This window comes from Myripristis murdjan, chromosome 17, assembly GCF_902150065.1.
Source record: "Myripristis murdjan chromosome 17, fMyrMur1.1, whole genome shotgun sequence".
In the NCBI taxonomy this organism is placed as follows: Eukaryota; Metazoa; Chordata; class Actinopteri; order Holocentriformes; family Holocentridae; genus Myripristis; species Myripristis murdjan.
In genome coordinates, this window is record NC_043996.1 from 22591583 (window position 1) to 22614057 (window position 22475).

The 22475-nt window shown below is 39.7% G+C and overlaps 3 protein-coding genes across 3 annotated transcripts; 2 read left to right on the forward strand and 1 right to left on the reverse strand.

Annotated features, from left to right (window-relative positions):
- Nucleotides 1-1133: 1133 nt before the first annotated feature.
- Nucleotides 1134-2698, reverse strand: LOC115375222 (7-alpha-hydroxycholest-4-en-3-one 12-alpha-hydroxylase-like). Its single transcript, XM_030074611.1, has one exon. The coding sequence runs from the start codon at nucleotides 2687-2689 to the stop codon at nucleotides 1154-1156; it is 1536 nt and encodes a 511-aa protein (XP_029930471.1). The 5' UTR covers nucleotides 2690-2698; the 3' UTR covers nucleotides 1134-1153.
- A 7900-nt stretch (nucleotides 2699-10598) lies between these two features.
- On the forward strand, nucleotides 10599-14670 carry higd1a (HIG1 hypoxia inducible domain family, member 1A). The gene is made up of 4 exons (XM_030074727.1): nucleotides 10599-10741; nucleotides 11262-11342; nucleotides 11567-11701; nucleotides 12238-14670. Exons 2-4 carry the CDS (start codon nucleotides 11267-11269, stop codon nucleotides 12309-12311), a joined length of 285 nt encoding a protein of 94 aa, XP_029930587.1. The 5' UTR covers nucleotides 10599-10741; nucleotides 11262-11266; the 3' UTR covers nucleotides 12312-14670.
- A 487-nt stretch (nucleotides 14671-15157) lies between these two features.
- ccdc13 (coiled-coil domain containing 13) lies at nucleotides 15158-20283 on the forward strand. Its single transcript, XM_030074709.1, has 11 exons — nucleotides 15158-15306; nucleotides 15709-15951; nucleotides 16223-16371; nucleotides 16454-16596; nucleotides 16867-16944; nucleotides 17036-17149; nucleotides 17298-17399; nucleotides 17932-18102; nucleotides 18205-18381; nucleotides 19664-19867; nucleotides 20080-20283. Exons 2-11 carry the CDS (start codon nucleotides 15755-15757, stop codon nucleotides 20197-20199), a joined length of 1455 nt encoding a protein of 484 aa, XP_029930569.1. The 5' UTR covers nucleotides 15158-15306; nucleotides 15709-15754; the 3' UTR covers nucleotides 20200-20283.
- The last annotated feature ends 2192 nt before the right edge of the window (nucleotides 20284-22475 follow it).

Below are 22475 nucleotides of genomic sequence, written 5' to 3' on the forward strand. Positions count from 1 at the left end.
CACATATGAACTTGGCAGCTGCTAAACAGAATAAAAAGTGATGCAAGGTTATATGAGGACACCAGAGTACTTTTATCAGTGATTGTCCAGTTGTTGGTAATGATGTAGAACTTCAGTCTCATTTCAACTGAAACACCAACCAGCTAACAAAATAAAATCACACATGGTAAACATTCATTTGAAATGTGTTTATGTAATTGTGCGCATGTGTATGCGTGTGTGTGAGTGTGTGTATTGTGTGTGTCCTCAGAGAACCTGCATGTGTGCCTGGAATGTGTTTGGCAGTTTTTTTTTCAGTCAGTCACAGCCACCAGTCACATGCGGGAGTGCATGCCTGCCATTTGAATCACCTTTTGTTAGACTTTTGTTAAATGCTGATATATTCACTGTCAGCATCAAACTTTGCATCCAAAAAAAAAAAAAAAAACCTTTCAGAAAGAAAAAAGTCCTGTTTGTGACCAACCAACTGGGTTTTGAAAGTGCTTCATACAACAAAGTTGCTGTGTTTGCAAAGAGTTAATTATTACACAAAGTATGTGCATGTATCTCTAGCTGTAGTCATTGTACAGAAAGTCAAACAAGTAATGCTATCCAATTATTTTATTTTAAAAGACCTCAAACAATGACAAAATTAGCATGTTTTGGAGATACAGGGACCAGCATGCATACTCAACCACCTGAACAAAATTTCAGTTACATGATACATTATTTATATGACCTTAAAAATCATATGACAGATATGAGGCTATGATTCTACAAACATAAAAATAGACATATAGAAAATCAAGGATCAATAGCATGTAAAAATTACAGTGTTTACCCCTTTCAGAGACAAATAAACTTTCAAGACTTCTCACTTAGCAGCAAAACATTTAATTGTTTCTCCCTTTTCATGACATGTTTCTTAACTTGTTGTGTACAGGGAAATACACCGGGTATCTACCATGATGTTTAAACATTTAAATACACTGTCCTGTGAAATTAATGTCAAAGTTTATCAAAATTTGCAAGAAAAGAGAAACATATGAAACATGAAACTTATCTTTTCAAAAGAAAAAATAATCAGACTGTCAGGAGAAAAGCCACCGAGACAATCAGTCTCAAATGATAGATGCTTTATCACAGGCAAATTATACACTCTGTGGTGGTCGGTTTAAAATCTGAGTCTGTACCGGAACCGAACATCTCTGGTGGGCTGCATGGTTCCGAATCCCAAACGCTTGACGTCAATATCAGGTATCTCCTCGTCGGGATTCTTCAACTCACAATCAAAGTATATTAACAAGAGGAAAACGAACTGCTTCAGCTCATTGGTGGCAAAGAAACGCCCTGGGCACATGGAGACCCCAGCGCCCCAGGGCATGTTGAAATACTTAAGCTTCTTCCCTGCCTTGTAAAAATCTGTTTTCTTGCTCCCATCTGGATTAAGAAAGCGGTCGTATTTGAATGAAAGCGGGTCAGGGTGGACTTCGGGGTCCAACTGAACAGCAGTATAAGGAAAGAGCGAAACTCTGTCACCCTGGCGAAGATTGTACTCACAGCCATCAGCCATCCTGAAGGTTATATTCTGGATCACGGCCCTGGTGAGGACAGGTGCAGCTGCCAGACGGAGGGTCTCCTCTACAGCACTGTCAAGGATTGGCGTTTTCATCAGCATGTCACGGGTCAGGTTGATGAGCGGGCCACCATGGCGGACTTCCTGCCCGGTTTGCTTCAGAACCTCTTCTACCTCCCTTCTGACGGCCTTCATGGCTTCCGGATGCTTCATGAGGTAGAGGAGCAGCCAGAATGCAGCAGGTCCGGTGTTGCCCTGGGAGGCCCACAGAAGCAGAAACATGTGTCTGGTTTGCATGAACTCCTTCATCCCATTGTCCTCTTTGTACTGTTGCATGTCCCGCACCCAGCCACTGATGTTGTCCTTGGTCCTGACCTTCTGCACAGACAGAGTGCTCCAGAAGTGCTTCAGCAGTCTGTCTGCCTCCATCTTTTCTCTGGGAGGCAGGACCCCATATGCAAGTTTGGGGAAAAGTTGGTCATATTTGCGAAACTCATAGAATAGAGCATCTGAATCTCCTCTGTCTATCTCTTTGGCTTTCTCCACACTCAGTGATGTTGAAGGTGTCTGATTGCCAAACAGAGCTAGGTAGCCAGCCCTAAACACAATATTGTAGCTGTACATAAACAGTCCATCCTCTATCCAAGCCTTTTCACCTTTCTCAGAGCCTGCACTGTGCAGCATTAGGTTCTGCAAATTAGTCATCATAGCTTGTGTCATTATTTCCAGTCCATCTCCCATTAGGTGCTTGTTGCTGGACAGCTGGAGAATCCTGTGCTCATTCTCCAGTGGTACATAACCAAAGACTCTGCGTACCAGGTGCACTGCAAATTTGTTGAAGTCCAGTTTTGTACGAGCCTCTTTAACAAATGGCCCAAAAGATAGAGGGTCCATGATGAAAGTGAAGTAAAATCCTCCCAGCTGTACTGTGAATATATCCCCATGCTTTTGTTTCATTCTCTCTAGGAACTTTGCAGTGTTCCTGCGAAACTCTAACACATGGCCAAGCCAGGGGATGGGTCCCTTATCCAAAGGGGGTTCTCCTGGGCGCCGCTGTCGAAATGCACCAAGAAGGTACAGCCCTCCTATCAGAGAGACAAGAACACCAAGCAGGACTGGCAGCAGAATTGCCATGATGCTCACTCCTTGCAGCCACAGAGAGATCTGAGGGAAAGCTCAAATTCCTCTAAGATAAATACACTGTGCTCCTCCCCCTTCAGCGGGGACTGTCATTATTCCTGGAAATAAGGGTTACTCAACATTTTTGTTTAAAGTGCAAACTAAAACTTAAAACAAAGACATGGAAAGTTTTCCATTTCTTCCTTTATTTCTTTTTTCTTTCTTTCCTCTCCAATAAAGCAGACTCTGCTGACCCACCTTGTGAACAAACCAAAGATTGGTACTATCTTGTGTAAACTATCCAGAGATAAAAAAAAAATATGTGTATGCAGTACTCAAGTTGAGGGGGGATGAGGGTGGATGGCATCCCCCCTGAAATAAACGTGGTCAAAATCATCCCCCCTGTAAAACTGTCATCCTCACTTTTCATCAAGTGAAAAAAATTGAGCATCCCCCCTGAATTTTTTTTTACAACTCGACTACTGTGTGTATGTATGTATCTTTCACCTGTAATTATTCTCCAAAAAGTCAAATAATGTTAATGGATCTCAAGCAATGTCAAAATGATAAAACACTGTTATGGACATGCAGGGAGAATACAGTAACTCTATCTTGTATAAACAGCCCAGAGAAAATACAAACATTCGGAAATATAAATATTAACTGTCAAGGTCATTTTATGTTGTTGTGAACCTGTATTTTTTCCCATGTGTCGTTTTAATATATTATCAACACTAAAAACAGGAGATGCAGTGTTTTTTCCCCTTTTGGAACCATATTTATTTGGTGGAGAAAAAGGTATATTTGGCCCTTAAACAGCTGAGTTTATTTAAGTCACATCAGTGAGGTCACAGAAACTATCCTTTGTTCCTGTGTAATAAAGTGTAATAAAGCTATGTTACCATAGCAAAATTTACAATATATTCTTGAAAAGTCTAGTTTCTCTAATGAATCATTATAATCCAAAGTTAGCCATAGATTTGTAATACAATGTAAATGATGAACAAACAATTTGTAGATAGTAAAAATGTTTTTGGCCAGTCCATATCTGGTTGTCTACAGCAGTGTTCCCCAACCCAGTCCTCAAGGGCCCCCTGTCCTGCAGGTTTGGGTTTCAGCTCTACTCTTCAGCCAATCAGTATCAAGGCCTTACACTGATCCGGCGTGAAAGAGTAGAGCTGACACGGTCCTCGAGGATTGTGTTGGGGACCACTGGTCTACAGTACCTGATTTGAAGAAAAGGTAACAGTTAAATTTTCATAAAACTGATATATCTTGTAATTCTTTGGCTGAGGTGTACAGGTTGGCTCCTTCCTAAAATAAAGTCAGTCATCACTGTGTTAAGCAGACAATCTACATCCAGAATGGGGTCTCAATATGACCATAAAAATGGGGAAATGTGTCTCGTGGAGAAGGTGTTTGTCACATGTTTCATCTTTGTAAATGTCTGTTAATCTGTACAAATAATATATCAAGCCATGTGAAATGAGTTATTGATAGGGTAAGCACACCTCATGCAATCACATGTGACCAACAAGATGTGATTATTGTCTGCATTGTTTGTGCTGAGAGATGGGAAGTCTTCCTTGACATGTGCAAGTTTACTCACTTTCATTTGTTTTGTCAAAGAAATCACCAGGAATCACCAGGATTGCAGGAGTATGAACATCATGTGATTACATGGGTTAGATGTGGTTGTACTTACTGTGCAAGATCCTGCAATCCTACAAGATCTGTGTACTTATCGCCCACTAATTGTATCATGGTGCAATGAAGCTCAAAGACCACATAGTACAGATGAGCCCACTCAAGGAAAAAATGCCCTGTTGCAATGCCAGTCCTTTTGAAATTCCCCTTATCTGAATGCACTGTGAACGGAGCACCCTGAGAAGAGAATTTGACCTCTTGATAAACTAGTCTATAAAATATTACTTAAATCGAGGTTTGGAACAAGGCAAAACTGATGGAATAGCACTCTAAATTTCACATCCCATTTAGCACAAACACCATATGGGCACTATAAAGCTCAGGCATCTTGGTTTAAACGCTCCCAGATGAGTTCCTTACTTCATCAAATGATCAGGTAAATTATTTGTGGCAAATATGTTGATCAGTTACACCATGTTTGAAGAACAAATGACATGTCCTCTTGCAATGCAAATGTACATTCTGAATATAGCTAATCCAGTGCAGTGCCATTCCCTCTGTGTGCATCTCTTGAAATCACAGAAAATGACATTTTGTTTGGATGGAAAATAGCAGTTACCTTGAATGAGCTCCATATTCAACTGCTGTTGAATATGAACTATGCCCATGGTCAATTCTCTGAATATGGGCATAGCCCTCTAACAGGCTTTGCTACTGGCTAATCCCCCTAGGACTCCACCCCGCCATCCTGAAAACTTTGATGCTCCCTCAGACCAATCATGGAGCTGGCCGACTACCTCGGCATGGCCAACGTAATGGTGACCCAGACCCAGCTCATCTCCTGAGTGAACTGAGCACAATTCAAGTCACCAAAGACAGCTGGACCTGGTGTCAGAGGGAAATACACCTCATAGACTTGAAATTGCATCTAGGTTAACTGCTGTTTCTCGTTCATATGGGCTTCCACCCTGTAACTGCCTTCGCTATTGGCACTTTTGTTTCAAAGTGATTGTAAGATTTTGGAGCTAACTTTTAAAGCTTTACATGATCAGGCCCCGAAAGCTACATTTGGATCTGCTTTAAGGTCTTTTCAGTCTAAGTTGTGGAACTCGCTGCCCTAACCCTAACCCTAACCCAGAAACATCAATATCGTCTTTTAAATCACTTCTTAAGACTCATCTTTATACTAACGCCTTTTCATCATTTTATTGATTTGTTCTCTGTGTGTCCACCACCTCCTTCATTTGTTTTATATGTTTTAGATCTTTTACAAAGTGATTTACAAATGAAGTTTATTGTTGTTGTTGTTGTTATTGTTGTTAGTAATAGTAATAGTAGTAGTTTATTATTAGTAATGCTACTACTACTACTACTACTACTACTACTACTACTACTACTACTAATAATAATAATAATAATAATAATAATGGTGTGCCAGAAATAAACGTAGTCATCGTAAAATAAACATACCTTCATTTATACATGCCTCATTCTATATGGGTGAAACATCTTTTTTTTTTTTTTTTTTTTGGTAGATGTTGCTGCCACCTAGTGGAGAAACACAACACCTCTCGTTTAAAATATTACCTGCAGACACACAAACAGGAAGCAGCTGTTTCAACAGAGTGACATGAAACTAAATAGTACATGGAGACGATCCACCAATGCAGGCGCATTCAGTAGGACTAACATCAACAGGCAAATAAAAGCCATAAAAACAGGAAAATAAGAAAATTAACAAAAGTGTGCTTACACCAGTTATGAATGTGTGGAGGGCCTCCTAGGAATATGTGCATGGTTTTTGTTTAACTGTGTGCCTGTGAGCCTGATGGTTTAGTCACCATTTAGCTGGCTTGAAGACGTTTCAGCCAGAGTCATGTAGTACAAATACTGGTCTCCTGGTTGTATGACAATGTTGTATTTTTAAGAGCCATTCGTTTTGTTGTAAGCTGTATCCATGTTCTAGCTTATGTGACGATGTCAGGAAACAGCAAAGAATTTGGAGAGGACAATGACAAGATGGTAATAAAAGATAGACACATCAGCACTCTCTACTGTTAATTAAGCTCTAACTAATGCAACATTTGTACATAAACATGAATCTGAGACCTCTTCAGGACAAGATTTAATTTTAAAAAAAGAAGAAGAAGAAATAGGATAAGGCTTTACGGCAAGTGTGAAATGTTCTGTGTCGTGAGCTCAGTTGAGGGTCTTCTGTTCCTTGTGAAAACAGAAGCTGGACAGGGCATTAGAGAAAAAAAATCCTCTGGCTCTTATTCTATGGATGATATAACACAGTTTCTTTCTGGGCCATTTAAAAATAAAAACGGCAGAAGCCAACAGCAGACATCAGGATGTTTATATGAAGGGCCAAAATCTGGTGGTCCCCAGATTAAGAGACACTCTCCTGCAGGAACCAGATCCTCATGCTCAGTTACATACTGTCCCTGACTGTCCCTGTCCCAGACATGACACAGAGAGAGAGAGAGAGAGAGAGAGAGAGAGAGAGAGAGAGAGAGAGAGAGAGAGAGAGAGAGAGAGAGAGAGAGAGAGAGAGAGAGAGAGATGTATTGTCATGGGGACAAGAGGCAAAACTGTATTTGCATCAGGAAGCAATGAGCTTTATGGGAAATGTAGACCTTATTTTAGAAACACTACATTGACAATACCACTGATGTGAAAATATGGCTCCCACTGCACTGTGCTCGTGACAGACTCTAATAATATGGATGTAATGTGAGTGTGAGTGAAGTTTTCTACCTGACAGTTGTACTCACTCTCTCTGCTAGTCCACACCGACCCAACCTTCCCTAATGGAGGTGCAAGGAGCGTGACCAAGGTTTGGAGAAAGTTGATGCTCATTTTGGAGCTTTTTAGGGACTCTGAACATTGAGGCCCTTTTCCCTTCAGTTGCTTGGGAGGGACTGACGTGGAACTGCTTGTAAGAACTTCAGTGGTGTTGTGATGGAGTTGGACATGGGTAAATAAGGACAGTTTTCATTTTGGTGTGGATTGTTTCCTTTTATTCTGTATGTATTATGATAATAATAACAATAATGAGTGGGAACAGGAATCAGCAACCACCGGGCAAAGTGATAATACTAGCAATCTCCAGCAAACATATCAAATTTACAGCACATCAAATATACCTAATATACCAAATGACAAATATGTCACAAGCATCATCCAACCAATCTGGCAGTCCTGTTCCTCCTGTTTCAATATCACGCTGACAATCTCCAACAAAAACAAAAATCATCCTCCAAAATCATCCACTCCCCCACATCCAGTCTCTCAGACATGAATGACAGAGCCATCACACACCTTGCACTCACAGTAATGAACGACTCCCGTCACCCCCTCAACCCTAACACTTTACACTGCTGCCACCAGGCCGTAGATTCAGGACTGGGAAACAGAGAGGAGCTCGCTTTGGCAGACGTTTCGTCCCCTCTGCCATAGCAGCACTAAACAAACTGACCCAGAGTAGACCCAGGCTTATCTGTGTGTGTGATGCATGTGATGGGGGAGGACTGAACGATATTTGCTTATGTATCTGTGTACTTACGGGCTGTTAATAACTGTTTATTTTTATCTGTACTATGTTCCCTTTCCTCCCTCTCTCTCTCTCTCTCTCTCTCTCTTTTGATGTATTTGGTTGGCACCAAAAACATCAGTTTCAAGTAAAGGGTCTAACCTACATCATGGGCCACAGTGAGTTGAACTGAGCTCCATTTCATGAATGAACAGAGGCTGGGCTGTTTCTTTGTGCGCAACATTACTGCCTCACTCAGGGTTGTTTAACTGCTGAGTCATACAAGGATAAAGATATGGATAAAGATATTTAATTGTCATTCAAGAACATGTCGTCCATGAAAGGGAATAAAATGAGGTACTTGGATCCCGGTGCCGGCAATAACAATAGTAAAAGCAAGTAAAGAGAAGCATACTGTATAAATATATAATTATAAGTATAAGGCAAGCATATTAAAAGCCGCCATGACGTGTAGGTCAGACATACAGGAAGTGTTCTGTAGCACACACCTGGAGAAGGAAATGAGGAGCGAATAAATGCCAGGGCCAGCAGCCTTCAGCCTCCTCAAATATTGATTTATAATAAATATTTGAACTTCAACATCATTTCCTTATCACTGCACTTCCTCTCTGCCACCTGGTATCACCTTTGACGACTCTAAATATGAACAAGGAATAGAAAAATGGATTGAAAGCTTATTTTTACTGTAGATATTAAAGATAATAAACAATTAAGAGAAACAGAAAAAGCAACTGACAAATCAAAAATGTAATAATCAGTAACTTGGTTATAACATCAACGTAGGTCATTTCAATTTTATTATAATTTTCATTTATCAGTTGATTCATTGCTGACCTGTTGTTTTGTCAATTTATTGATTTATTTTTGTTGTCATTTAATTTGTTTTTAATCACCAAATGGTCAGTTTTTTTTATATTGTTTTATCCATTCATTTAACAATGTCTTTCATTTCTTTATTACTGTTCCTTTAACTGATTACTGATTTGTCAGCTGATTTATCTATTGATCAATTGATGATTGTATCACAAACAGCCGTCCCTCAGTATAACCCACCTGCAGATTTAATTGAGAGACACCAGTACAACAAAGAGCACATCAAAGTGTACGTTACATTATGTTTTCAGTGTTTTCCGTGGCTGCTCTGGTTGGAAAGTGGGTGTTTTCTCTACTGCTCCTTTCTCCTCTCTGTGTTTGCCACAGTTTAGGCCCTGGCTCATGATCAGAGGAAACTTAATGGGCTGTATTTGCGTAAAGGATGTGCCTCAGACTCATTAGAGCTGCAGAGCTGTCCAGTCAAGAGGCCGAGCACAAGTGAGAAACCCACACTGAGGGCTGCTGATGGGTAATTCAAAGACACCCTAATAAATATCTAACTATATATATTTTATATGAAAAATTATGTTTCACGAATGCAATTTTGTTATATAAAAAAATAACCAACCATCTCTTAGGCTTTTCCAGAGAAGGTTAAACACATCAATAAACACATCAGCCTTTTATTAGTAACAGTGTTATTGGTTAATTAATTACTGCGGTGAATAACCTCGTAACATCAAACATAAAGCGTACTGGAGCCTTTTGAAAATAGGCTTCAGAAATACAATTTGCCCCGCCCCTGAGGCCGAACCGGCACGTTGCGGAAACGTGCCAAGCGATTACATCACAGCAGAGACGTAACACGCTGGAAAGGTTACGCCCACTTACGGCGACCACGCTGCAGGAAGTAAATTTACGATTACAAAAAAAAAAAAAAAAAAAAAAAAAAAGTATTTCTAGAGCATCAATTCGTATCTGGCGCCAGTCCCATAGACTGATTGACTAAATTAATTCTGAACAAAATGATATTCAAAAAAGATTAAAAGCGGCAAGGTACAACACCTTCGCTGTATGAATATATGACTGGGAATTTTTCCTTCCAGACACCTACGTGCCAGCTCGGTTGGCACATGCATTGGCAATTATTGCAAAGTCACAATGAAACGGCACTGAAGCGCATTAACAAAACCATCAGGGCGTGACCGCGTTCATGGTGCGTTCAACTGCACCTCGGTAACACTGGAAGTTTCTGAATTTACCACCGGAAGTCGTATATACTCGTGGTATGACTTTACCTGGGCACATTATAGGCTAAAAAGATTTATAATTCATTATTATAATATTCAATATTATAATATTCAAATACCTTGACTTGCGTTTTCTATCATGCTCTGTGTAAAATATTGCAACAGTTAGTGATCATGTAGGTCAGCCAACAGTGATCTGAATAATTTACTCCTGACATCCACCGCTCAGATCTAAATGTATGTATTATATGTGTCATTGACCCATTTACAGTTAGAATTAGATGAGAAAATACAATACACATTCGTACATTTTCTGGGCATTCAACGTTAACAGGGCGTACACTTTTATATTTCCCATGCACATTGAATGCAGCATTATAAACAATTTGGTGACGTCAAACATACGTGAAATTAAGCGAGTGCGCTCTTTTTGGACGCCATGTACGCCGCTGGCGCACCGGGTAGGCGGAGCTGGCACGCCGAGATGCTTTGTTTTGAAAAAAATATTACGAGAAATGTAATATACCACACAGGCTTGGTGTCGAAAACCGAAAACTTATTTGCTAAAATGCACATTTGTTTTAAAATACGATCTTATGAACAGCAGCGTAATTACCGCCCCGATGCTCTGCTTACGTAAAAACTGGGGACACGAGGTAACAAATCGAGCAAACCTAGTACATCACGTCCCGGTTGCTTGTTCCCATGCGTATGATCCAAGGCTTAAAAGGTTTATGAAAGCTCACTGGCACCAGGATCATTTCTTCAGAGGCAATTGAAATATCGCCAAACTTTTACAAGGTAAGAATTGTCCCCACCGCGTCGTCTGTTGAGAGTTTTATCGTCTTCTTACGCTGTTAAGCTGTTAAAATAATCTTCCGATCTCGCTTTTTATTTCATTTATGGGCACTTCCATGTTTGACCTTCGAGTACAATGTAGGCCAATTGAGAAATATTGCTAGTAAGTAAAGTGACTCAACATTGCACAACGACCATTGTATTTTCTGCGTGCCAACACTGGATGGGATCGTGTTGGTGTTTAAAGGCGATCTCTGCCCCCCCTGCCCTCTGTGTGTAACCTCTGGGCCACTGCGTGTCAGATGATGTAAATGAGGAAACTAAGGTGGAATAAAACACTAAACTGTGTGTTTTAGTACAGGGCCAGGCCTTAAAATTGAGTTTGTGTGCCTGGGTTTACACCACAGTCTGCAGTTACACTTTGAGAGTCCCATCCACAGTGGATGAGTTAGCATTAGCATAGCTGACGATTACATCCCACTGATATAAGCCTAATTTGTCTATTTTTTCTTTTTGTATTTAGTCAAGATGTCTACTGTGGATTATGATGAGAATGAGTCCAAGTTTATGCGAAAAGCAAAGGAGAATCCATTTGTTCCTGTGGGTGAGTACACTGTCCTGCCTCATGGTTACATCATCAAAAAATAAGTAAAATACTCACTCACATACTTTCAATAAAAAGTGATACCAGAGCTGTTTTGTCAGCAAGTAATACTGTCAAACTGTATGCTATTGCTTTTTTCTTTTTGGGTGTAATTGTTGTGTTTATTTTATCTCATATTAGTTTGTGTGCTTATTTGAATCTCTCTTTCTCTTTGTCGGTTCAAGGAATGGCTGGATTCTTCGCCATTGTTGGCTACAGACTCTGGAAGATGAAAAGCCGTGGGGACACGAAGATGTCAGTGCACCTGATCCACATGCGTGTGGCGGCTCAGGGCTTTGTGGTGGGAGCCATGACTGTCGGTAGGTGCAGCCCCGCAGTCTGAGCCAGAAATCGGAAAGACTTTCTTGATCTGCGAGCAGAAATTGGTCAAGCTGCAGCTGCTCAAACTCTCAAGAAAAAAATATAAGAAAGTGAAATTATAAGAAACAGAAAGGGAATATGAGAAATATATATATAAATATTTTCAGTAGAAATTTGTAAATATGTGCATTAATCCTACAATAATATTACAACTATATGTACAGAAAGAAGAAATTGAGAATATGTAAAAAAGTATACCTATATACACTGGTATTGCACTTTTTAATGATGGTACAGATCCACAGGTATACAATTATTGCACAGTTAAATAGTTACATTGTGTGTGTCAGATTGTGTCAATTTGATTGTGTCAAATTATTGACATGTTTTTCAACACAGGACCATGATAATCATTATTTGAGTTTGACATACTTGTAACTACTAAAGGCTTCATTTAAACCCATCTAAAGCAGATCGTTTAGTGCGGATAGTAAATCGTTATGTATCTTAAATCTTGCTGTTGTTTTGTTTCTAGGTGTCATATATTCCATGTACAGAGATTACATCGTGAAACCCAGAGAAGCCCAGAAAGCCCTGGACAACAAGTGAACATGGACTTTCTCGTGAACATGGACTTCCTTCTTGTACTAATATTTTATGTCCTGTTAAAGCTACACTAAGCAATACTACATGCATTTTCCCCGTGGCGCGCAGTACTGCTGCCGTGGGCGATGCATGGCACATTGTGTCCACTCACTCATTCACGGACGACCTACGAGGGATGTTTAGTGGGACGCCTGCACCGCACCAGTCCAGGTCGACGCTGTCTATACACAAACAGGAAATACCAAAGTGACACTTGTCAAAGTTGTATCTTAGTTGGTAATCTATCCATGGAAAACAATTGGTGGAATGTATCCCTCATTTTCCTCCCCAAAACAAATTTTTTTGGCTTAACTTGTGGTTTTTTACAACCAAGTTGCCGTGAACCCAGAAGGACGACTCACTCTGTTTGTTTACAAATGGAGTTTGAGTTATCAGTACCCTCTAATGGTCAGAAATTGCTTACTGCAGCTTTAATATTACCCAATATTAAGGTGTTGTAGAACTTCTATTTTAACAGATGTCATATTTTTTGTATGCACACCAGCCCTTCCAACAGCTCACTTTTCCTGTAAATAGTTTTAAGTTATTGATTATGATGGTTGCAGTTTGGGATGCTGGTCAGCCGCTTCATTTGAAGCCAAAATTTGTTTTCTCTGAAGACTAAATAGCCACAAAATTTTATACCAGGTAGTAAAATCTATCAATCCTGCATTTAGAGGGACATGAGATGATCTGAACTGTTCAGAGTATGTTAATACTGCTGTGTGTGTGAGTGTGAGATATGTTAGAGGTAGGGCTTGTTGATTTGTGAGTTTTTGAATTCTTGATTAGTTTTGGTTGCCTCTTTTTTGAATAGTGTGCAAGTGGAACTTTTAAAATCCGAAAATCAAATCCTTTAAAAGCAGTATCACACAGTGACAAGGCTAGGTACACATTTAACAATCACCACTGTTTGCAGGCAGACTGAACATTTTGTTTGTTTTTCCATTTGTCACCTTTGTATTATCTATTCCCTGCCTTCTTCTTGATCTGACTAATGTAGGGATTTTTGCCAAATGAGAAACTCTTGCACATTAACCTCTGTTAGATGGAGATTTAAGAACATTTCACAGAGGGCTTAGGTCACTTTGACACCAGCCGTGTTTAGTCCAGTTGTATTGAACTCTGGTGTGTTTTACCCACTTGGTGCGGTCGCTTTGGGTTGGTGAGAACACCCTCGCCGAACTCTGGTGCACACCACAGTTTTGAATCATCTAATGGAGGGCTTGAAAGAGGTGGTCTCGGCTTGTTTTAAGTGAGAAAAGTAACCGCACCAACACTGCCAGCTATGGGCTGAGAGAGGAGTTTATAACCTGCTGTAAGTGGTTCGTCTGCCTCCTATTGAAGTTGTGAAATCATGACACTGCTGTTGAATCTCCAGCCTTGTACTGATAGCGGTATCAGAGGTAACTGTCTCTACTGGTATCGTCACCAATAGGATAAAGAACCTTTTCCTTTGTTTTTCAAGAACTGTTTAGTGCAACTATAATTTCCATATGTATCCCATACCAAGCTCTTGTCTCCTTAGAACTCCTTTTTTCATCCTTCTCAAGCCCAATTTAATGTGATTTATCGAGGATATGGAACTGCTTTCCTACACATGTTCTAGCCATGATAAAACCAGGAATGAGATAAATATCTGACGTAGGACAACATGAAAGTGGCTCTAATGTGGATTGAAAGTGTCAGATCTTTTTTGCTGTTCACACAGGCATAAAAAATAAGATGTCACATTTGAGGAAAACAGATTTAGGACACTTTTTGCTGGCTGTCTGGGTGGTGTGTTTAGACAAAACCTGGCTGTCATGTTCGGCCTGTCTGCTCTCATGTAGCTGAAACAGATTATAATGCTCTTTGATGAGACGGCGTTTCAGACTGTTCCATGAAACGACCTTTTAAAGCCATCATATGGCAAGTGGAAAAAGGAAAACGTGTCATTATATTTGCTGATCATCATCATCATCATAAATACTTTGTATTGAATTAAAATTGGAGATTTATAGCTGGCTATACACAGCTTTATTGTTTGATAAGCCAATGCATTTTTATTAAGCTGTGATATCAAACTGGGCGGGGTCCGATGTTTCATTGCTGTAACTTGATATGTGTATGAGCTGAACCAGCTGATGCAGCAGGACAGCCTGTGAGAGCCTATCCTACCATACACTTTGTGATTCGCTTAAATAGATGCCTTGTTAAATTATTAACAACACCCAGTGTTGAGTATTGATGTGAGCACAGAGTTGTAAAATAAAATAAAATAAAATAAAATAACAATGTTTCCCTTTTTGTCTGACAATAAAAATTACCAGGCATGTATGAACTTATGAATCTGTTTTGTGTTGAAACTTATGTGGAAAATTTTTACGGCCCATGGTGACTTGTCACAGTGTTGTCTGCTGTATTACTAGAAAAGCTGAGGAATTACGCAACTGCCAGTTATCAAATTACCTGCATCAGACACAAGGAAGGAAGGAGGAAATCACAGAGCTTTTTCTTTTTTCCAACTTTTATTAAAGACAATGGAAAATACAATATAGGGCACACAGACACACAGCATCCAGGGGTGCAGGCTAAAGTGGGATTTTTTTTTTTTTTTTTTTTTTTTGTGCAGTTTCGACTTGCACATCACATTTTGGTATGAACTCAACCTTAGACCAGGCTGAGGTCAGGGTTAGGGTTAAGGTTAGACACATGTTGGCCAACATTAGGGAAAGGCTGTAGACCCTGGATAGAAGTCAATTAAGTCATGCCCTCGCCATCCTAGGAAAAAGTAAGTCGCTCCGTAACCATGGGCTACACTCTTGCTTGCGCTCAGGGCCATCCCGCGAGATTTACCACCTGCTGAGTCCTCTGGAGTGCCGTTTCTATGGTTACGGCAGTCCTTTACGTGGTAACCGTTTCTTCACCTGTACAGCTTCTTATTTGTCGACCAAGCTCCCGTTTGTGTAAAAGACAGGTGAGTTTTATTTAATTCTAACTTTAGTTTTAACAGTCTCCTACTTTACATGCCGTCCGAGAGGCAAGTTGACAAGTTACGGTTAAAGTTACTGAGCCAAATTTGAACACGCTTGCTAGTGCGCTATCAGACAGACACTCACATTACCATAAACTAGCCTTTATTTTCGTAACTTGTTGGAGAAATGCCACCAATGTTGGCTATGTTTCAAACTAGGAGTCATGTTATATAATAAAACAGGAGTAAACAGCCTCAGACAGTTTATCATTGATTTTTGGGGTCATAAGGTTTCGTCTGTCTGTCATGAACGACAATACAGCAGCAATAAAACCATCACAACAGTTGGGTTACTGTTATTTTCAGCAATAACATTACTGTCATTTTCCATTTTTTGAACCTTAGTGTTTTCCTCAAGATTTAACGAATCGTGTACTACAAACTGTGCATCATGGAGGATGATGATGGACTGAATGAGCGCCTAAGGCTTCAGTTCCAGGCTCTGCAGCAACATCAGGAGAAGTGCCTTCAGAAAAAGTTAGACAGGAGAAAGCAGAAGGAGCCGGAGAAGGTCGATGCCGCTGTGACCCAGGAGGACTTGAATCTGTCTGAACAAGGAGCTTCTCAGGCAGATAATCTCAAGGAAAGGTGAGTTTGGTGGCCCAGGCAATCAGCACAAAAGCTTTAACCAGTGGCACCCTAAATTACTCAATGATACTCACTGAAGACTGGCAATATTCACAGAAAAGCTGTATCATCATGAATACTGGATCAATGGGCTGTTTTTTTTTTAATCCATACTAGCAATTATTAATCATTCTCATCTCTTGGGTTGCATGCAGGCCAGCCCTTTTAAAAATCTCAGATTGGAATTAATTAAAATGTCTATACAGTTTTCTTCTCAATTGCTTCCCCATAGACTGCTGCAGAATGAGAATCAACAGTTGCTTGACCAGGTGAGAGAGCTCAAGGATGAAAACGGCCGTCTCTTCAAGCTCCTGAAGGAAAAAGATTTTGAAATTAAATACTTGCAGAAGAAAAGGGAGGAAGAACGCCTGGCCTTGGCAGGTATAATGCAACTCTTATTTTGCAACATGATGACATCCTGGTTTGCTTCACAGCTTATTCATGATGCGTCTTTATTGTTCAGGCACATCAGGCTTGGCAGGGGATGCAGCAGCTACCAAGATTGTTGAGCTGTCAAAGAAGAATAGAGAGTTAACTGCTGAAATTGAACGAGAGAAGACGAAATCTAAGCAAATCAGCAACAGAATCAAAGAGCTTGAGAAGCAGGTAATGACTTTTCACATTAGCTGTGTGATTTAGTCTGGTCAGGAGAATATATACAAATTCATAGTGTCAAGATGAATTATAAAATTTAGATTATTTAATACCCTGAAATCTGAACTGAAAGTGATTGGTAAATATTTTAGACCATATGGCCTTTTAAGCAATGATCCATTATTGTTGTGCTTTACAGAATGATGAAAGATTGACTAAGCTAACAAGCGATCGACTAAATGAAGAATGAAAATAATTATCTTCTCCCTTTCATGACTACAGGCCGCGTCAGTGCCCTCTTCACTCGGTCAAAACACTGACACAAAAGCACACGACAAAAGGTCATCTGAGGACTGTGAGGTAAATGTTACTGTGACACTTTGATGTTATCATGATAATTGTAATGATGGTAGTTCAACTGGAATCTTACATAGTATGTTCTTACAAACAGGAAATTCCAATGACGAAAACTCTGCAGGAAAAATTAGCTGCTGCCCAGTTCAAAATGACCGAATATCGCAACCAAATTCAAGCTGTCAAACAGGAGCTGAAGGTTGCCCACAAGGTAGTGGCAGGATGGTTTCTTACCTCCAGTCTGAATGGATGAGAAGGACACATCACATATTTATATGATTGTGCTATAAATCAGTCACTTCTATTTTATAAATTATTAACTTCTACCTTTATGACAAAAGCTGCTCTCTGTATTGTAGGTTTTGGTCAGTGAGGTCGGAGAGGTCGACCTGCAGCAAATACTGAGCTGCCCAGGCAGCTTCAGGGGTCGCTCTCAGCAGATTCTGGCTCTTCAGACTAGGGTGAGTTGAGTTAAAATTACTGTAGACCATAAATACCCACTGACTAACATCACAGTTGTCTGTCCTTGTGGAGATCATTTGCAAATAAAAAATGAAATTTTATTTATAATATAGAGTGCCTTTTGCAGAGTCAATGAAGTGCTTTGATGAATCACTAAGAGAGGACAACAGAGCAGAAATGCAGAAATATAGAAAGAACACTCAAAAAAAAAAAGAAAAAAGCAATGAATCATATCATCTATGTCTCTATTTATCTGTCAAGAATAAAAGGCAACACAGCTTGTAAAATAAAACATAAATCAAGTGCAACTAAACAGTAGTTTGTAAACAGGACATAGCTTGAGAAAAGCACGTTTTGAGGGATGATAGTGACTTGACACAGCCTGAGTTTTTCAGGCAGTGTGTTCCAAAGCCAAGGCACCTTAACAGCAAAAGCAAGGCCACCTTTACCGATGTAATCTGACAAGTGAGACATGTTTTGCCGAATGCACGCTCAAAGGAAAGTGTGGCCTTTCTGTCCCTTGGAGCAAAGGTGCGGGACCTCGAGCAGCAGCTTAACCAATCGGCTCAGCAGATGCAGCCGAGCACCCTGAGCATGGAGGAAGAGTTCCTGGGGGTCAAGGCTCTTCGGAAAACCCCTCCTCAAGGCAGGAATGTCAGCTACATCCGCACCATTGAGAAGGAGAAGAGGGAGGCATTTGAGGTATGAGCCCAATGTTATCTATTCATGGTGACTGTAATTTAATCATTGAAATATGAATTTGGTAGTGTAGTAAGGCCACTCTCTCTTGTCATGATTGAACAGAGGATCTCAGCAGATTATGAGGCCCTCCTCAGAGACCATGAGGAGGTGAAGAAGAAGCTGGAAGGCTCCAAGGCCAGGAACAAAACTCTGACCACAGAAATCAAATCCTTAAAGGTTCACATTTCTACCCTCCAGGAAAAGGGTAGACATGATGATGAACTTGTGGATGCCCTACTGGTAAGGCATCAGAAAATAGAAAATGATCTATCTTTAGAAGATATAGTGAGCCTTGTAGAATATAGTTTGCTTGATTGCATATGTTTTATTTTGTAGTTTTGGTAACGCCATAAACATTGTTGAGTGGATAACATGGTTAAGCCCATTTGTTGTTGATATAACACTGAGGAAACATGTCTAGAACGTAATGTAAAATGTATGATGGGTCAGTTGTACAACAATACTACCAATTCCGTGTCAAAGCCAGATTTCAATAAACCTAAAGCTATTAGTCTTTATGCAGTATTGACAGTGCCAACTGGTACTGCATTTGTGAGCAATTGCATGCCCGCTACCAACACAAGAGCACGCAAGAACACAACACACACCGAAGAACAACAAAGATGACGAGGGTACTCCTCCTGCTCTTGACCTGCAAACTAACAAAAAACCTTTGGAAAGAGCAAATTACAAAAGCCACGTATGGATGTATTTTGCCTTCAAGGCAGATGGAGAAGGCAACATAGATGAGCAAAAGCCAGAGAGCAAACGATGCTTTTGCATTTTCCAGATGAAGGGTGCAAACACATCCAACCTAGCCAACCACATTCACACAAATTTATACTGAAGTATGCTGGATACTGTTTTCTTTGTGATATTGAAATTAGTATCAAGAATTGTGGATTTTTACTGGTACTGGCATTGTCTAACAAATTTCTGGTACCATGACATCCCTAATACAAACCAAATGCAAAAATCAGTGATATTGAATCACATTTACATGTGAACATAAACCTCAGAAGAGCATATTGTTGTAAGAAAGGTCCTCCATGGTATGAATTTTTGGCTTAACAGCAAGCCAGTTATATTCATGTTTTACTATATGGTGATTAAACTTAAGAACAATTTTTTCTTTTTTTGTTTTTTCTTTTTTTGGATTTCTTTTTGGATTCAGTTTGATTGAAGACTACTTTTAACCAACATTTTATTTCTATCGGTAAACATGTTACTCTCACTAAACAAAATTACTCTCACATTATTTGTCTTATAAAAAAAAAACACTTTTTCAAAGAAATGCAAACAAATGGATTCAAATAATTTCACATTTATTCAGACCAAATTGAGAGTTATTCATTCAATTGATTTCTTTTAGTAGACTGATTCAGGTGAGCTGGTAGAATATATAATCAATGCATTTATTGTGATTAATGAATTGTTGCTCCTCTAGTCCTCTGTGTTGAGCCTTTGTTCTGCCACATTGTGCCCAACACTGTCTGCTGTGCTCCTCCTCTCCTGCTGGCAGAAGCAGCAGACCCAGATGCAGCAGATGCTGCTCAGCCAGCAGCAAAATGTGCATGGCAAGGCGCCTCAGCAGAACCTGGGACAGCAGCTGAACAGTGAGCCTTCAGAGCTCCACGCTCTCATCCAGAAGCTCCAGCAGATGGTTACTGAGAAGGATGCTAAGGTCAAAGATCTGGGGAGGCAAATCCAGCAGCTCTCCATCAAGGTAAACAAACTTTAAGTGTGAATGAAACATCTGCTGGGATGACGTCCTATTGTACTTTGTTAGCAAGGGGCATGAAATTTGAGCTCAAAAGTTATTTGTGCAGTAATTCAGACATTCAGTGGAATCCATTGTTTTTGCTGCTGCCCTAGAGATGTGATAAGAAAAAAAATCTGCTCTAAAATTTTGCTCTTAAATATGTGTAACTGTTACAGAGAGAGGATGGGGGGAGTCAGTCCAACGCCAAGACAACAACTTGCAGTTCAGGACATTCCCCAGAGGAGGGAGACAGTAACAAGAGAATAACATCTGCACGGTATGTGAGTGTGTTGTGATCATGTTACATGATCAAAATATGGATACTGATGATGTGTTCTCATGGAACTGGATATTAACAGACATTAAATGGTTACTCAACACCAGTCTCCAACTTTTTTCAGAATACTGCTCATGTGTAAAAGGTGTGACAGTCTTTGTTTTCCATGATCCCACACTGCTTGTACTCAGTCGTAGTCACATGAAGCAACTCTTTCACATGTGTGTCCGAAAGACCAGAGCAATGTGTTCACTTCACTTGTTTCAGTATAGAAAAAAACTGATTCACGGACATAAGTTGATCCAAACATTGACATTAGCCGGAGTGCAGCCTGTTTGACATTGGGGTATCTGTCTGTGGGCACCGTTTTCCAAAACTCTGTGGTTCCTTCTCTCAAACATATTTAAGTCTGTCATCCTCTGAAAGTTCAGTCCTCACCTGAGACGCTGCTTCATCTGCCACCAAATGGTTGTTTTCAAACACAGTGAAAGGGCTGATGAGGAGTGTGATCTGTGTATAACTGTGTTTCAACTGAGTTGTTAATACCCAATATTCTGTATTCATGGTGTTCTATGATAGCTGCAGGTCTGACACAGAACACTTTAAATTGTTATTTTCAGGAGTGAGGGCAGAGCATTTCTGAAGCATACACTATATTCACAAATTCTCCTTCACTGTATGACTTTGTAGTACCAGCAATGTCCCATGCAGGGTTATTATTGTTAACTAAACTAAAATAAAATCTGAAACTAGGTGTAAAAAAAAAAAAGCTTAATTAAAATAATGACAAACTAACAGAAACGACATTGTGTATTCACAAAACTAACTAAAGTAAAATAAAAATATCCAGAAAATATCTTTAATTTCAGTCTTTGTCAGAGGTTTAAGGGTGTAGCCTGATATAACCTTTATATGGTATAACTTCAAGGCATGATTTAGTTTATGTTTACTGTTTATGAACATAATTGCCCTCAGACTTTTTTAAAATAATTGTTCATTTTTTGGCAGAAGTTAGACAGCAATATGCAGGGATATGTGATGTTGCTGAAACAGATGTCTTAGACACAGTTTGTATTCATGTTGTATGCGAAACACATGAATTCCTGTTTATTAAAATAATATCATCAAGTGTGGGCTAGGCAACAGTAATTACAGCACTTTTCAACCTTTACCTGGTTAGTGGTCCTACGTATACGTGACATCCCCAATTTGTGCATTTGACTTATTTATTCATTTTCATAACATCCCTAAATCTAATTCAGAATCATACTGTCGTGTTAAATTAGCTAAGATCACACAATTCAACTTATATTGTTCATAATTCTGTTATATCCAGCCCTTTGTTTTCTCTCCTTTCTCTCTGAGGTGCATGCTGGTACACATGAGGTTATTGCCCCAAACTTTCTCCCAGAGAAAATGGTTACTGTAAGGAAGTGGCCAAGTATCCTAGAACCCAAGGGCACGTGTGCATATCAAACATATGCTCTCAGCTAACAGCTTATCCATGTGGAAAATTTAGAAAATATATGCCATTATGGGAGAGGGTCTATTGCATTCAAGGGCAGAGTAACTGCAGAATATCAAGTTGTAATCTAAGTTACCCAAATGTAAAAAATTCTCCTACACCTTACACTGGATAATGTACATGTGTGGCCACCCTATGCATCTGGCTCATTGGAAATTTGTGCGCTAGTGCTATGGGTATTTGTTACAGCACATTCAGGTGGTGATACCCTCTGGTGTCACCAGAATTCCCCAGGAATTTCCTGAAGATGGAGAGCTGTACAGGGTCCCTCCCACCCCTGACTATCCCTCGGTTATAGTTTCAGTTATCTCAATGTTTTGCTGCAAGACAAATGTATCATCAATAATTTTTATGTAGGAATCAAACTTGTTTTTAGTTTTTTAAATCTACTGAATAATTCTGTCTACAGACATAACCATGTGTCAGTTCTTACTTTTGTGCATGACAAAGAAATCAATAACTGACAATTTCAAAAACTTTCAAGTTGGCTTTAATAGATGTGCTGCTGTTCAGATAAATTAATCTTATTGCTGTTTTTGTTGGAAGAGGGAAGGTTAGAAATCAAAGTGAGGCGATCAAATTGCCTTCCATAGACATTGCCAAAGTTTGGTTTGGAACTATAAAATGAGAATATAATTTCTAATGCAGATGCCCTGCTGGGCCTGCTGGTGGCACCAAAACAAAGGTTATGGCGCCACCAACGTTGACAAGTATAGCCATCCAACTAACATGAATATTGTAACCAGAAAAAAAAAAAGGGACCTCTATGG

Bases quoted from the DNA above. Each gene is read 5' to 3' on its own strand.
- LOC115375222 (XM_030074611.1), bottom strand. From the start codon at position 2,689: ATGGCAATTCTGCTGCCAGTCCTGCTTGGTGTTCTTGTCTCTCTGATA.
- higd1a (XM_030074727.1), top strand. From the start codon at position 11,267: ATGTCTACTGTGGATTATGATGAGAATGAGTCCAAGTTTATGCGAAAA. The intron at 11,343-11,566 runs GTGAGTACACTG...TGTCGGTTCAAG, and splicing joins GAATCCATTTGTTCCTGTGG to GAATGGCTGGATTCTTCGCC. The intron at 11,702-12,237 runs GTAGGTGCAGCC...TTTTGTTTCTAG, and splicing joins GGTGGGAGCCATGACTGTCG to GTGTCATATATTCCATGTAC.
- ccdc13 (XM_030074709.1), top strand. From the start codon at position 15,755: ATGGAGGATGATGATGGACTGAATGAGCGCCTAAGGCTTCAGTTCCAG. The intron at 16,597-16,866 runs GTAATGACTTTT...TCATGACTACAG, and splicing joins TCAAAGAGCTTGAGAAGCAG to GCCGCGTCAGTGCCCTCTTC. The intron at 18,382-19,663 runs GTAAGGCATCAG...TCCTGCTGGCAG, and splicing joins AACTTGTGGATGCCCTACTG to AAGCAGCAGACCCAGATGCA.